A 16822-nucleotide genomic window follows, 5' to 3' on the forward strand; every position below is an offset into this window, starting at 1 on the left:
TGGAAGCACATTTTCCACACCATGAGAAATCCAGGTGTGTTGAAAGTTTAGTAAACACTTCCAAAACTTGCATTGAGATGCACATGAGAATTCCCAAATTTAACTAGATTGTGGGCATTTGATTGTTCCTGTCTTCTCTGGGATTCCTCACTCTGTTCTAGGAAATACTTTTTGATCTGGGAGTTTTCTTTGTAGTGAGAGTGCTTAACATCCATACAGAAATTCTGCAGCAACTGAAGCCTCCAGAACCTCAGAGCAGAGAGAGGTGAATATTCTTCCTCTTCCCATTCCTCCTGTTGCTTGCAGAGGAGTGATGTGGTCTGTACAGGGATGTGAATGAGGAGGAACTCTGGATGATTGTGGGAAATAAAGGGCTCTCTCAGGAATAACCTCATTAATTTGTGTAGTATGTTAATGTAAGAGATTTCATCAACAAGCAGCCTTCCACCCCCCCAGCTCTGCATGACTGAGATGGAAATAGCCCTCAGCAGATCATCAGAGAAAACATTCTCATCTCCACAAGTCTGTGCTTCAAAGCACACCTCAAACACAGAATTGAACAGCAGAAGCTTTTGGAGCTGCACGACTGCAGCAGGAGCACGGGGTGGGTGGGCACGGGAGGTGTGAGCACAGCCAGTGTTTGGCATTAAAAAGTCAGCACTCAATTACATCCTTAAATACACTTGCAACTGGCACAAAACAGGGCAAGACTTGAATTCCCAAGGCTGATCCTGCAGCTTTTGGTGTGGATCCCCCGACAGTGACGCTGATGAAAGAACAGACTGAAGATGTTCTTGGTTTCCAGGAACACAAATTACCCAATTCACTCCAACTGGGTTTTGCTGTGACATGGGAGCTCACTCAAAACACACGGGGCGTAGAAGAAACACCACAGCACACACTTTAAAGCAGGATAATTATGACTCATCATGGTGATGAAGCTGAGAGACAGAGATGTGATTCTGAAATGAGTGCAGAAAGGCACTTGCTGCAGGGACGCCTTAGCTTCAATTCACCATTAGCCAGGAGCTCCCTTCCAGCCTCAGATTCCTAATTAAACATGATTCCTGCATGTCCTCAACATTCCCAGGGACAAGGATGTGACCAAGCCCCTCACAAATGGCCAGAAGACATCAGTGCTTCACCAAAGCAATGCTGAGGAGCTCTGGCTGGCTGCTCCTCAGTCATCATCACGAGATTATTTTATTTGAATTAATTCTAGTCTAGCAGGAAATGCCCCTCAAACACCCTGTGTGAACACATTACATTCACATAGGAGAGGACATTCACATAGGAGAGATCAGCTCCTTTTCCAACATGAACCCACACTCTGGGGTCATTTTGTTCCTAGAACAGAATTCTTTTCTGAGTGCCAGGAGCTCCCAGCTTTAATATGCCCCGTGGTTTTCTGCTGGTTTGCTGTTGTGGCCAAACATTTATTTTTGGATTTGCCCTCATTTGTGCCAATTAAATTAGAAGCAATAGGAAGGACTTTCCTTGGGTATTTTTGGGGGTCATTTTTTATTATTTTTTTAATGAGACACACTCAAAGCAGAAACTGAGCATACTATGAAGTGTAATTTTAAAGTTTAAAACCAGAGGAGTGTTCCCCAAACTGTAGCTCCAGTGAGAAAACCTCCCAACAGCAGCAGTAGCAAGAGGAATTTCCCTGCCTCAGGCTCTGCAGAGGGACATTTTCCATGTCCTGCTTCAAGCAGCTGCTGTCCCTGACTCTTTCTGTCCCATCCCATGGGTTTTGGTACCCTGGGGGAGCTGCATTCCTCACTCTCCATTTGTGCCAGTCGATGGATGAGCAAATGGAGAACACGAGTGTGCACATCTAATGTGACGCAGCAACCCCTGGCACAACTGAGAGGCTCAGAAATGGATAAAAATAATTCAAGCATCGTTTTTACCTCATAAATTCAGATCTCGTTCTTTGCTTCAGACCTTTGCAATGGGTATGACCAGTGAAACTGGTGTATTTTTAGCATACAGCAGCTCTGCTGCCAAAATCAACAACAGCTCTGTTTGCTGGAAAATGGGGCAGTTTTCATTCTGAGATTTCTCATTACTCCATCAAGCAGTTCAAAGGATTTTACAGTTTTCTCCAAGGCCAAATTCCTGAATTCATGGGATTCCACGAGAATGTTGGCTTCCCCAATCTCACATAAAAATATAGATGAGTAAAGCTGAAAGTGAGCTGCCTGTGGGTTAGGCATTGGGAGATCCTTGGGGTTTATATCCTCGGCAGCATGAGGTTTTTAAAATTAATTTAATTAGAGGGAGAATAAAGTGGCAAAAAAGGCTAACTGGTCATTATGGAAAGTGCAGAAATGGCAAGAGATAGTTCTAGGAATTCTTGGTCACATTTCATACCAAAAAAAAGTCTCTTTTTTGGAAGTCTGATCTGTGGGAGCCCCAGACCTTCAATCCCCTGACCCAGGCACCTTGGTCACAAAAATAAGCCCAAATCTCTTCGGTACTGTGGCTGGGTTGAATTAACCTGGAAATGGGTAATGGCATGTAGGGATGTAATTGAAAAAGGGGAGGATTTGCCTTGGAACCTGCACATGCCACATTGCCCTGCGAAAGGAGTAATTTGGGGAAAAATTAGGAACTACATGGCAGCAGGAACTGCTTGAAAACACACACTTAGGAATTCCCTTGCTACTGGGCTTAACTAAGCAACTATTTTCGCCCGGTGCATTTTTACCAAATCCTGGTTGAATTTACCCTTCCTCACGCGACGTTGACAGCTACCTTCAGGATCACGCTTTGTATTTTCGGGTTTTTTTCTCCGCTTGGCCTCTGAACCGCGTTGTTTTCCATCACCGCAATGAAGTTCCCACAACCTGAGGGGAAAAGCCCCTCCTGAAGGCTTTGGGGTGGAAATGGGTCATTTCGGGTGGGAGCAGAAGCTGTTCTGGGGGTGGAAATGAGACTTTGGGGACAGCTTCTCCCTCACGGCCGCCGTGAGGGGTCTGAGGGGCTGTGGGCGGGGCGTCGCGCGCGCGGGTGGCGGGAAGGCGGAGGGGCGGAACTGCGGCAAATCTCAGCCAATCAGCGGCGGGGTCGCGGCTCGGCCCCTGCCGGCCGCAGCTGGGGAGCCCCGTGGGTCGCGGTTTCCCGCGCTCGGCGGCCCGCGCGCCCCCTCAGGAGGGTACCTGGCCTGGGGGAATGGCGCCCCGAGCCCTGAGGAAGGAAAAGGAGGGGAAGCAGCACCACTGTGAAGGGGAGATAAGGGCCGGGGAAGGAGCGAGAAGGGGACAACAGGACAAAAGCCCTGGGAGGAGAAGGAGGAGGAGGAAGGAGCAGGATGGAGGAAGCCGCCCGCCGGCACGGCTTCCCCTCACTGCAACAAAATGGAGGGCGGGGGGGCTGTGCAAGGCTAGGGCGCTGCTGGACCGCGGGTAGCGGCCGCATCCCTCGGTGCCTGCCCAGTTCCATCTCGAGACAGGTGCCTGGCGTTGTGGCAGCAGGGGAGCTGTGTAAGCCAGAGGCTGGGGCAGGGAGGGCCGGTTCCACATCATGAGGAGCTGAGGAACCCATCAGCCACCCAGCAGGTTTTTCCTGGCATTGAATGTGCCCACACACCACTGGAGCTTTCTCCTTTGCCCTCAAAGTACTGTGTGACAGACTGGTTTTATTTCACCCACCTGCAGCCACAAAGGATGGATTTAATTTGTTTAAAGTCATCCCAAAACTTAGGTTCTGTTTGGCCCCAGATCCAGTGGGAAATGGGTGCAGAGGGTAGAGCTGTGGGGCTTCAGCTGGAACAGCAATTCTTCTCCACCCTTTAAAACTAAATAAAATATCCCAGAAAGTCACCACCCATTTCTTGCCTAATTGCTCATCCAGCAGCAGAAAAGCCTGTTTGCCAAGGGCTTTCTCAAGTGCATCCAAGGGATTTTTGCCAGGAATGCTGGACTAATCCCAAGATAAAACAATGCTTTCTCTAGCTCGGGAGGAGCAGCGGGGTTTTTTTTAAACATTGTTCTTGTGTGAGGAATATTTCAGCACCAGACTTGGCTCAGGCTGCCAGGCACAAGGCAGGACCTGTGAAAAGCAAATCTCAGGACTCACCCAGACTGTGATGTCAATGACATCTGTGTTAAACTCACCTGGAAGCACTCAGGGAACCATTCGGGTTTTCCAGAACATCTTTCCTCGACTGTTCCAATGTTACCAAGGTCTCAAGTACCACAAGTCCGAGTTCCATCCCCAGAAACACACACCATTCTGCAGATTTCCACAACCAGAAAGAAAATTCCCTTACTCCATTCCTTCCCACAGGTGGACATACCCCGAGAAGTAATCCAATACAATAGTCTCGATTTATTTGAAATAATTCGGTTTGAAAACTTTTTAATTTAAAATTTACAGCACACATGGGGAGGAAACATGTTTTGTTACAACTAAAAGTTACCAGAAGAGTGCTGCAGGGCTGTTGTCTTTAATTTAACACTGTCATGGCTTTATTCAAAACACAGTTGCACAAAATCAGTTACTCCAAAGTTTCAGGAAAGAGTCGGAGAAGGAACCAAACCACACTATATACAGACTGCCATACAAAGAGCATTAAAATAGGACAAAACCTCTACAAAATATAAAACCCACCCTGACGTATTTGCATGAAAAGACCACCCACCAAGCAAAAAAGTTTCAAAAGTTATCTGGAGGCTCTGAATTCCTCATTAAAAAACGCTGTTGCTGCATGCCGAGCGGAGGACACGGGACCGGGGATGGTGACACTGGGACAGATTCTTGGGTTCGTGAGGGGCTCAGGTTCCACGTGGTGGAACTGTGGCTGTTTGGGAAGTGGGAAGTCTGGCCTAGGGAAGGGCTGTCACCCCTCGGAGCTCTGGTCTTGCTTATCCAAACAATCCCACTACCCACATTATTTTAATCCATCAAAATAGACTCTTTTTTTTTTTTTTCTTCCATTTAAAACTAATTTTATCTGCATCAGTTACAGACAGTTAAGTAAAACCCTGACATGGAGGTGCTCTAACATACACACTTATAAATAACAAGTTTCAATCTAAGGACAATAAGCAAAAGGATGGGAAAAAACACTTTTTCTCTCAAAGCTGAGCACGGAATGAGTGCCTCACCCAGAGCCTTCAGGACATGACAACCATGCACTGACCCAGCCAGGACTCATCACAAACACAGAACTTGGTTGTGGCTGCAAAGGAAGTTTCACCACAGCTTTTCTAGTGTCTTTAGAGATATCCTTTAAAAACCACAAAGCCCAAGGAGTCAGTTGTTCCCCAGTGTACCACCAGACTCCGCTTCGAGGCCAGGAAGGTTCAGGAGAAACCCAGAATTAAGGCTCTAGTTGGGGGGGATAAAAACCACACACACAGGGAGTGAGGCTTTGCAGAACTTCAACCCTGCACGATCTAAACTCCACCCAAGAGCTGGAGGTCACACTGAAATTCCTAAGGGACATCCCAAAGGGAACCAGGTGATGAGGGACTGACTCCCTTAGACCCAGCAATCTCCCACCTGCAGGCTCTCCCCAGTTTCTGGCAGCTAGGACAGCCAGGACAGATACAAAAATAAGTCTCTGCAATAAAGCTGTGTGTGATATTTGGTTCAGGACCGTTGTGAGACTGATGTCAGTCAGTGTGATACCAGGACTACACTGTGTGAAACCCAGGTCACGCCTGAAGGAGGAATGCTGGAAGTGAAAATTTGTTTCCAACAGGGTAAAATGATACATTGGGGCAGATTAGGAATTATAAAGGCTGCTAGATAAAAAGCCACTCAATATAAACCCCCAAATATTCCCAACTGTTACACACAAACTGAGTGTTTTACAGCCAGATTGAAACAGTTTAAGAGGTGAAGTGCAGAGAAGGGCCAGCTTGGGGTCATTCTTCCCTTCAACAGTTCTAGAAGAGCTGGGGGGTGGAAAACAACACGCTTGGAGGAGTTACCCGTTCACTTCTGCATCAGAAATGCATATTTCATCTATTTTATACATTTTATAGCCATGAGTGGTGCAGAATTCCCAGAATGACAATGCAAGAGCAAAGTGAGTGAAAGTTTAACAAAGATTTCTGGCAAAAAGGTTTAAAACTACACATTAATTGCTTTGTTAATACCTGCAGTGACAATGGACTTGGGGGGAAATTTATGGATTGCAACCCTGTAAGGATCACAACTCTTTCAGTTTGCCAAAATACACCCTTGAAGGAATCTAGTGAGTACTCCAAACACTGAACATTGGAGCAAGCAGGAAAACAAAAACATCTTCTGAAACCCACTGAGGCTTTACTCTGGAATACCCAAAATAGAGAAGAGCTTTCAAAAAGGAAAAATCACAGGAGTCACCTTTTAAAAAACTGAAACACGGGTGTCATCTAGTTGGGGGTTTCCAGTTGAATCCATGGAAAACTTGGCCTAGAGTCAACTGATTTAACAGAGAGTGGGGAATTCACTGTAGAGCACTTTTCAGTTCAGCTTTTTAAGCATAAAAACTTTAAAATCCTGAATGAAAACTCCCAGTATTAAACCCATGGGACATGGGGTTGGATTCAGGGCTAACAATGACCAACACAGCAAGATTGTACGAAATTAAAGAGCTCCAAAGAAAACTCTGGTGGGGAGAATTTGCCAATGGCTTCAGTGATTATAGGGCTGAAAATTGTTCTCTACAGAAGGTTCCCTATGGGCTATCAGAGCTTATCTGGAATGATAAAAGGGGCAGGAATAGTAAAACCACACTTCTGCTATAAAAAGTTAACATAGGATTTCTGTCAGGACATCTATGGTACATGGACATACAGAGCTGCATAATCACTATTGCGTCTTCCTTAACTGGAGAGTCTGGTCCTGCAAATTAATCCTCCTCTTCCTCGCCTTCATCCTCGGGCTCTCGTTTCCTCTTCTCCCCTCGGACACCCTCTGCTGAGGAGAGAGGGACACACACAGCCCATTATGGTCTGCCCACAGAGCACAGGAGGGGAGGGGAACAGGGAGTGTGTGGGGTGCAGGTGTGTTCCTGATGGAACATCCCAGCCCAGGATCCTGCACAACATCCCTGGGATTCTGTGCCAAAGGGCCAAAAAATCCCAGCCCAGGATCCTGCACAACATCCCTGGGATTTCTGTGCCAAAGGGCCAGAAGATCTCCAGCCCAGGATCCTGCACAACATCCCTGGGATTTCTGTGCCAAATGGCCAGAAGATCCCAGCCCAGGATCCTGCACAACATCCCTGGGATTTCTGTGCCAAAGGGCCAGAAGATCCCAGCCCAGGATCCTGCACAACATCCCTGGGATTTCTGTGCCAAAGGGCCAGAAGATCCCAGCCCAGGATCCTGCACAACATCCCTGGGATTTCTGTGCCAAAGGGCCAAAAGATCCCAGCCCAGATCCTCACACATCCTGGATTCTGTGCCAAAGGGCCAGAAGATCCCAGCCCAGGATCCTGCACAACATCCCTGGGATTTCTGTGCCAAAGGGCCAAAAGGTCCCAGCCCAAGATCCTGCACAAATTTTGCCACAAAATCCCTGGATTTTCTGTGCCAAAGAGCTGGATTTAGGTGGTGTGCTGTGGAACATCCTTGGTTTTCCTGTGGCAGGGGCTGATTGGACATCCTGTTTTTCTGTGCCAGGGCTGGGTTTGGGTGCTGTGCTGTGGAACATCTCTGGATTTCCTGTGCCAGGGCCTGGGTTTGGGACATCCCTGGATTCCCTGTGCCAGGGGCTGGCTTTGGGTGGTGTGCTGTGCGCTCTGCTGGTGGGAGCTCGCAGTGCAATGCTGCCCCAGCCAGTCCATTCATTCCCCAGCAGCCACCCCCTGGCCAGTGGCCCATCCTGACTCCAGGATTTGTACAAAGTGAAGAATTCACACTGCTCCTTCAGAAATACTGTTTTTGCAAGTGGAAAATCCAGCTCCCAAACCTGCTCCACTGAGCCCAGCATGTGGAGTAGATGGGAGCTCAGCTGGGGAGAAATTCTGGGATTTGTCTTTACAAAGACATGGAATTCTTTTAAATGAAAAAACTTATTAAAAAATACTCCAGTCAGCCACTCCTTGCAAACAGAACTTTGTCCCTGTAGCAGAATTGCTTATGGAGAAGCTGGATAAAGGGAAAGCTCCAGCTGCTCCTGCCTGCCAGGCTTTGCCAGCAGAGACTCTGGTGCACTTGAGGGATATTTTCAATGTATGTAAATAACAAAATACACAGCAGAGCCCCACTCCTCTCCACATCAAAGAACAATTTCCAACTGCACAGCAGACAGTGCCTTTCCTTTCAGAAAATTGTTGTTTTTTTCCTCACTTTTACTTGACTTTGGTTTTGTGTTAGCGTGCATGTCCCAAACCCACAAAGAATGATAGAGAATTGATTATTTCAGTCACAGCTTCAATCCTTGAGCACCTACCTTCTTCCTCCTCATCACCTCCTTCAACGTAGTCATCATCATCCTCTTCATCCTGTACAAAAATTGGGAGATATTTTTACAATTGCTGTTTATTGAAGTCTTGTTTCCACAATGATCCCAAGCAGAAATCCAGGAATTCCCTGCAATTTCCCCACCAAGACATCAGTCAGCCCCAGAGGCTCATTTCTTTGCTTTTCCCCACTGTTCACTTCTTTAATTCAGCTCAAGGTTATTGAAAAATTAACTGTGAGAGAGATGCCAGCAGCTCTAGACTTGCCTTTGAACCCACAGTAAGGGCCTGGAGGAAAAGGTGCATAACTCTGTGAAAACAAGTGAGGTTTTGTGTTAGTTTTTTTGTCTTGTTCTGAAGCTGACAGATGAGGAATGTAAATGAATTAACAATCAGCTCCAGAGAATTCAACAAACCCAAGTTTTGTTTTTATATCACTCTGCTTGGTGGAATTTTGTACACAGGGGAGTGTGACAAGTCAAGATGGGGAAACAAGCCTCTGATAGTGGCCCTTGGAATATTGGAATTAAACCCACTCCACATGAACTCCCTGGCAGGAAGCAAACTCTTCTCAAAGAACCAGCAGTGGCTGGCCACAGGATCCCAAATCCCCTTCAATCCCAGATGGGGGGGCTGCTCTGGGACACAAACCCCACACCAAGCACGTTCTCCTGTGGAGACCCTGCAGGAGGGGAGGACCTGAGCAGGACTCAGGGCTTCACTGCTGTCCTGTAATCTGTGTGATCAGTTTATAGCTACAAGAACTCTACTCATCACCTCCTGAAAGGTGGTTGTTTTCTGTTCTCTGGGAACTGTACCAGAACTGTTTTCTGTAACCACAGAAACCCACAGGAGCTTCTCTTTGCTCCCTGCACTTGGCAGCATTCACAAACTTTACCTGAATTTCTTCTTTCATCAGGTATGAAAGACCAACTTCCTCCTCCTCTTCACCTTCACCCAAATCTGAAGCTCCATCATCTTCATCATCTTCCTCTTCATATTCTCCTGGAGGCCCAGCTTCATTCTCATCATCATCATCATCTTCATCCCCCTCTGCAGTGAAGGACACACATTTAAGACCAGAAGTTCAGTTCCATTCTCTCTTCTCTGAGTATAGCAGGCTGGGCTTGCCCTAATAATTTTTCTCCTGAAGGATTTGGGGATTTTTATTTTTTTTTTAATCCAGGCAACACATGGGAAATGACCATGATTGTCACCAAGTTAAATTTTGTCATTTTTCAGGCAAAACTTTTGATGTCTGAAGCAGCTGCAAATACAAATTCCTGCCAGCCCTAGCAGCCCCCTTAAGGACTGCAACCAAGCTGGGACCAAAAGGAGCTAGGTGTACTTTTGGAACTAAAATTTGTATTATACTGAAGCAGGGGCCTGAAACCATTACAAAACCCTGTAAAATTGTAATTTTTTTTTCAGAACAGTGTACATGTCCCCTTGCTCTGCATCACTCAGTGGCACAAAGGACTTTACTGCTGCCAACAAGAATAATTGTGTCTTTGCAAAAGTATCTTTGGTCCAATTCCCTTAAGCCCAGGACTGGAACCCTGGTTTTTTTATCAGTGCATTAATACCAAACACACTCTGGACTCTGCTCTTCAGGAGCACGAGCAGAACTGCACTTGTGTGCTCAGGAAAACCCTGCACTACATGGAGATCTTTATCCCAGCATCCCATTCCTGCCCCCAGTTTGTTTCAGGAAGTTACCATCATCATCATCTTCTGAGTCTGGTGCCTCGTTGTCCTCCTGATCAAACCCATCCAGGTATGTGATCTGCTGCAGCAGCTCAAAGATGCTGTCCCTGTAGTCCTCAAGGTTTGTAATCTCACAGTTGAACAGGTCGAGACTCTTCAAATTCTTCAGATTTTGCTGAAAATAAATGAAAATATTTGGGTTCTGCCATGGTGCTACCAGATACAGCAGGGTGACAACCCAAGAATAACAGAATTTGCTTTATCTCTCATTTCTAGTTAGAATTTTTCTCCCTCAAAGTTCAGTCCAAGTTGCTGGCAGCAGCCAAACCCCCACCAAAGGCACTTGTGTGGAATAACTCCCAACCTTGGGGGTTGGGTTATGTGTGCAGAGCCCAGTTTTGGACAGAACCATCCAGAAAAACAGGTGAATGGATCAGCACTGGCAGCTCCCTCCTCTGCCTCACTGTCCCACTCCTGGCTGTATCACACCCATGTCAGAGTCCCTTCCCAGTTTAATGAAAACTCAGCACACAAACACACCTTGGCCACTTTTTCTCCAAAGACCAAACAAGCCCAACCATCTCTGATTTGGAACTCCCATCCCATTTTCCAGCAGTGGGGTTCCACACATGCTGTCCTATAACCATGGCACTGAGTCTATCAACCATGAGATTTTATCAATCCATTGCAAAAATATTAAGGGTTCTTGATAAAAAATAGTATTTATTACATCTCCCCAGAACCCCTCCCACTTCATACTCACAAGAGCTTCCACAGTGCCAAGATCTTTGATTTTGTTGCCACTTAAATTTAGATATGTGAGATTAGGACATCTCTCTGCAAGGACCTCCAGGCCTCCAGAAATGACATTGTCACTCAACTCCAGCTATTGGACAGAAAAAAAAAGGAATTAACAAATAGATTTTCAGCCTCAGATCCAGCTGCATCATTGTTAATTGTTCTCCCTTTAAGAATGTAATTACTTTTGAAGATTCACCCAAGGTAACAAGCTTTAGCTGTCCAAAAGTTCCTTTAAATTGAGAATTATAAACTGCTCCTTAAATCTCATGGGTTTGGGCACCTCAGTTTTAAATTACCAGGATTAGAGTTCATTGAGTGACCCAAGAACCTCCTACCAAAGCATAGCTGGACCTTCACAGTGCCCAAGCAGTTACTGCCCCAGAATCCCTGACCAAACCCAACTCACGATAATTAACTGCAAACACCCAAAATTCTTAAAAACACATTTCAGAGACCCACAAAGCACCTTCAGCACCACAGGAGTCCAACCATAAGTGCTGAAAGGTGCAACCAGAGCTCTGCCACCCCAGAGGTACCCACCTTCCGGAGCTTACTCAACGTGGGCAGCTTGGCCAGTGATGTCAGCTCAACGTTGGCCATGCTGAGGAACTGGAGCTCCTTAAATGAGTCATTGAGCCCCTCGATCTCCCCGTTGCTGGAGCGGCAGTTATCGAGCACCAACTCTGTCACCTGCAATCAGGCCAGTGGGTGTCACAGCAGCAAACTCACCTGAAACCCACCCCAGGGACTGGGCAGTGCCTGCAGCTTTGGGGTTTCATATCAAATCAGAGCAGATTTCTACCCTGAAATCACCAACACCCACCTCATTTAAAAATTATGCAGTAGTTTCCCGTTCTCTAAACATGCATTAAACTCTGCAAAAACTGCCACCTGACCCCAAAACTCCATCACACAGCTCCCCACAGAAGCACTGGAGCCAACCAACTGCTGACTTCTCAGGTCTCATCATTTAACTGTGCATAACCAAACTCATAAAACCAGTTTCTCTCTGAACCTAAAACCATCTGACTCCAGATTATTTTCCCAGAGAGTCCTAGAAGTTAATGGAGCCCAAATAAATAATTTCCTTGTGCCCAAGCCACTCAATAATCAATACAGGTCGTGTACTTGGAGAAGCAGCAACAAGAAGCAGCCAATTAATTTTAAATTATTTTATCTAGAGTGGAACATCCACTTGATAAAGGACAGGCACAAGGTGACTTCTTTTCCCTGCACACTAACAAAATTTTGGGAGTGCTGCCGACCCCAAGCACCACGAGGCCAGCTTCCCACTATTCCTTTATTTTTTCATTAAAAGACGCCCCTTATTCCATACAGACACCAAATTTTAAGGCAAGCTGCCGGGAGGAGAGGGAGGTTCCCAGCTTCATCCCCAGCAGCCGCACGCTGGCAGCGCGACGAGGCCTCTCCGAGTACCTGCCACCCGCAAACACCACCGGGCGCCTTAAACCAACACTTTCAGGCAGCTTTTTTCCCCCAAAAAACCCACGTGCGCCGGGTCAGGGAAAGCGAAAGTCTCAGGACTTTACTCTAGGGGTGAATCGGGCGGGGGTTTCCTCCTCGGCGAAGCGGGGAGCGATGCTCGGGAGCCCCGGGAACCGGCGGGGGCAGCGCGGGCCCCGCCGCGCACGTGCGCTCCCGCCGTGCCAGGCGCTCGGGTTTTTTTTTTTTTTATATATATATTTTTTTTTTTTTTTTTTTTGGGGGGGGGGGGGCTCTTTCCTAAGAAACGGAAAGTTGGAAACGCGCGGCGGGGAGGAAGCGGGAGGGTTATGGGGACCCCCCACGGCACGCTCGGGCGCGGGAAAGAACGTTAATTATACTAATTAAAGGCGCCGGGATGAGCGACGGGCCGCGGCCGGGGCCGCCGCCGTGACCTGTTTACTGCGGCCGGGGAAAGCGGCGGATTAATGTGGGGGGAAGCCGAGGCCGCCGCGCCCCCCGGGAACTTCGGGGCACCCCGAGAGAGGAGGCGGAGGGGGAATGAGGGGGGGCCGCGGGTCCCGGGGCCGCGCCGGAAGCGCCGCCCGCGCCCCGCCGGGCCCTGCGCCACGGCTGACCCAGATTCGGCAGCGGTGCCGCCGGGCCTGCGCGGCCCGAGGCGGCAGCGACGGCCCCACGGGGCGGGGGGAGCGCGCCCCACCGGCCCCGCCGCCCCTCACCTTCTCGGGGGCCCGGTTCCGCAACTCCAGGTTGATGCGCTTCTTCATCTCCATTGCCCCCCCTCCCGCGGTTCCGCACTGGCGAGGGAGGGTGGCCGAGAGCGGCCGCGAGGGTCGCTGCGGCTGCGGCGGGCGCCGGGAGCGCGCCGGGAGTGGGTCGGGGGTCGCCGGGGCCGCCCCGGCCGCGCCGCTCCGCAGCAGCTCCGGCACCGTCAATGGCCGCCCGCACACTGCGCCTCCATGACACGGCGCATGGCGCCCCCCCCCGGCCACGCCCCGCCCCGGGGCGGGGATTCCTCGCCCCGCGCCGTCATTGGCGCGGGGGACCCCGCGCTATTGGCCGAGCGAGCTGCCCGTCAGGACGCGCGGGGGCGGGGTTTGGGCTCGCGCGCGGGGGTCGGCGGGTGCGCGCGGCCAGAGCGGGAGGGGCGGAGCCGGGGGGCGGGGCGGGCCTTGAGGGGCGAGAGGGCCGGGCAGGGGCAGCGGCTGAGTGAGGGGGCCGCTTCTGAGGGGGTCGCGCATTGAGGGGGCGGAGGGGAGGTCGGGGAGGTCGCGGCTCTGAGGGGGCGCCGCACCGGGCCGGGGGGTCGGGCTTTGGGGCGGGCGGGGGTCGCCGGCCTCGGAAGGGCCTGCGTGGGCCGCCACCGCCGCTCCGTGTTCCGCGGGGCCCCTGGGGTGGTTCGCACCCCGGCCCGGTGGGACGGGACCCCCGCGGGGTTGGCACATCCCTAAGACCAGGCCGTGTCCCGGTGCGGTCCGGGGCTCACTCGCCATAGGGTACTGCGGCTTTTGCGAATTTGTGTTATTTTTGGTTCATTTGCTCGACGGCAGCGCTGCCAACGCATCGGGGAGGGCAGGCAGGTTCACACATCTGGGAATAGCTCAGTTCCTAAAATCTGAGCCACTCAGGGGGGATGTATGAGGCTCAAATCCCACTCTGTGTGGATACATGGGATTTGTTTCCCCCTCGGGTTGCATATATAGGATTTATAACCCCCTTGGGGTGGATAGATGGGATTTATATTCCCCTCTAGTTGGATATATGTAATTTAGATCTCCCCAGGTGGATAGGCAGGATTTATATCCCTATGGAAATTCTTTTCCTATTTAAAATTAATAATTAATGAATGTTTCTCTATTGAAGTTTTTCTCCTTGAAAAGAGCCTGTGAGCCACTGATATCCCTCATGCCCAGGCAGGACAATTCTGGGACAAGCAGTTCTAAATATTTACTTATTGACTCTTTTCACTTTGAAGACACAAATAACAGGAAACATTTTGGCAGCATGGTGACAGAATAAAAAAAAAAAAAAAAAAAACAAACCAACAACCCAACATGGGAATTTCGGGTTTGTTCCAGCTTTGTGTAAACTCCATGGAGAAAATATTTCCCCAGGATGGTTTGATAAGGAGCTGCTGGAAAACATCAGAGACCTGGAGAGACTTCTGCTTGCTTGCTACCAGGAGGTAACTGGGAAAGGTTCTCACAACTGCAGGGAAAATCCTCTTTGAGTTAAAGCTCCTTATCCCAGGGGTTTGGCAGGAGAGCTGGGTGGCTGCTCATGGAGACAGTGGCCATGGAGCCACCACCACCCTCTGAGTGGGGGAAAAGGGTAAATCTAGGAAAGGAACTTGTGAAAGAGCCAGGAGGATGGTGTCACTCTGGGACTAAAGAGGTTTGGGTGAATATTCCCAGCTTTGGGAGCAGAGAGGACATGTCCAGCTGTCCATCCATGGTGTGTTTGACCATTCCTGTCCCAAGACAACGCTGGAAGGTGAGGATTAGGTTTGAGGATTTGCTCTGGAAGGGACTGATTCAATTTATAGTTAGGTCAGATTACAACAAACTGGTTTATTTTCTGTGTCTGCATTAGAGGGATGGATTGTAGAAATAAACTCATAACCTTCATCCACATCTTTTATTTTCCTTTAATTGTTTTTACTCCACTCCAGGGTTGGAAATCTCACTGCTGTGTGATCCTGAATCATTTTTCTGGGGTGTTCTGGGCTTTTCTCAATCCACCTTTATGGCAGCACAAAGCCAGGAGGTGGCACTGCCAGGCAGCGCATCCGCTCTTGCTGAGCCCCTTCCGAGCCTTTTACCTTCTGTAGGAAACAAAAGTTTTCTTCTTTCCAAGCCCGGGGGTCTGGATATCCTGGGAATGCTGGGTCATACCTGCCCTGGCAGCTCCAGAGATTCCCCCAGGGCCTGGGAGGTGTCTGGAGGGATCCCAGGGCTCTGGGGACTTGTGACCACCAGAGTCTCCTGTTGGCTTGACTCAACATCCCTTGACTCAACCTCTTTTATCCTGGGTACACCTGGGCCAGTTTTCCATCTCCCTTCCTGCTAACTCTCCCAAGGAAAAGCAACAGGCACCGAGTGTGGGATTGCACTTTTTCTTCCCCAAAAAGGAATTTAACTCTGATTTCCTGACCAAAACCACCCATTTCAGTTTGCTCTCCATGGGGGGGCTGGAGTGGTGGGAGGTTTTCTGGTCCATCTTACCCCAGATATTTCTGGAAAATATGCAGTTGTGGAAGAAACAAAGTTGGAACTCCTGACTGGATTTAGAGGCTCAAGAAGATCCTTTTGATGGGACAAGCATTGCACTCATTGTTTGCATTTATTATTCCAGTTTTGGGTTATTTACCATGAGAGAACATGCACCAGGTGTTGGGGATTTTATTGGCAGAGGTTCTTATTTACAGCAGAATCTGAGGCCTGAAGGGTTGCTGAGCTCTCACCAAAACCTTCAGACACAAAACCTCAGCAGTTCTGGAACAGAGACAACACCTGGTGGAGAGGATGTCACCATCAACACCTGGCAACGTCCTGGTCACCATCCCAGCCACAATGTCTGGAACAAGGGGAAAAGGTGAGCAGAGTGTGGTGGGACAGGGCTTGGCATGTTCCTGGGATGTTGGAGAGCTCCAGTGGGGAAAGGCTGGCCAGGTGGGATGGAGCTTTGGAGGAATCTGGGCAGGAAGGTGGAACTCCAGCTGGTCTGTGAGGTTCATCCCAACCCAAACCATCCCAGGGTTTTATGGAGCAGGATGTTTGGGTGGAGGAGCAGAGGAAGGTGCCTGGTTCCTCACACCAGTGAAGGTCCCACTGAATGCCAAGGTCATTGGGCTGGGAAGCCTCTCCAGGCCATCACTGGAGTCACAGCTGGATGGGCTGTTATCTGCCTGGAAGGGCTTCTTATCTTTCCATTGTTTTGGAAAGTTGCTGCTTCAGAAGAATTGGATTTCCTTGGGTAAAAGGACACACTTTGAGTGAGTGTTGAAATCCCAGAGTACCTTTGGAGGAGGAGTCTGGGGGTCATAGCAGGAGACCCAGGAAGCTGAGGAGGATGATGAGGGTGAGGTGGCCCTGCAGGGATGATCCAAATGACTCCTGAAAATCCTGGTGAGTCAAGGAAAATAAATCAGTCAGAAAGTCCCATGTGCTAAAAGCCTGTGGCAGAGCTGACAGGCACCCACCTGACTGTCCTTAGCATCCCTAGAATCCCCTGGAGCATCTGTATCTGGTAATCCTGGAACACTGGTGGTGGCATTCCATTCTGGAAACCAATTCTCCCAATCCAGCTCTCCAGTGGTGTTTGTCTGGATGTGGAGAAAAAGAAATAACTGGTCTGTCACAGCATAGGATTAACTCCTATGCAGAGAGATCCCTCCTTGGGGTGGTTTGCTGGTATTTAATTGGGAAAACAAGGAATTTC

At 49.2% G+C, this 16822-nt stretch overlaps 1 protein-coding gene across 2 annotated transcripts; it reads right to left on the reverse strand.

Annotated features, from left to right (window-relative positions):
• Positions 1-4318: 4318 nt before the first annotated feature.
• ANP32E (acidic nuclear phosphoprotein 32 family member E) lies at positions 4319-13353 on the reverse strand. Of its 2 annotated transcripts, none has more exons than XM_050984569.1 (7): positions 13102-13353; positions 11459-11608; positions 10881-11003; positions 10130-10292; positions 9309-9463; positions 8401-8452; positions 4319-6918 (listed from the first exon to the last, which is right to left on the reverse strand). In XM_050984569.1, the coding sequence occupies exons 1-7, from the start codon at positions 13153-13155 to the stop codon at positions 6854-6856; spliced, it is 762 nt and encodes a 253-aa protein (XP_050840526.1). In that variant the 5' UTR covers positions 13156-13353; the 3' UTR covers positions 4319-6853. The 2 variants fall into 2 exon arrangements, with proteins under 2 accessions (XP_050840526.1, XP_050840525.1); XM_050984568.1 differs by having other exon boundaries at positions 4319-6921; positions 13102-13351.
• Between the last annotated feature and the right edge of the window lie 3469 nt (positions 13354-16822).

This window comes from Serinus canaria, chromosome 25, assembly GCF_022539315.1.
Source record: "Serinus canaria isolate serCan28SL12 chromosome 25, serCan2020, whole genome shotgun sequence".
NCBI lineage: Eukaryota > Metazoa > Chordata > Aves > Passeriformes > Fringillidae > Serinus > Serinus canaria.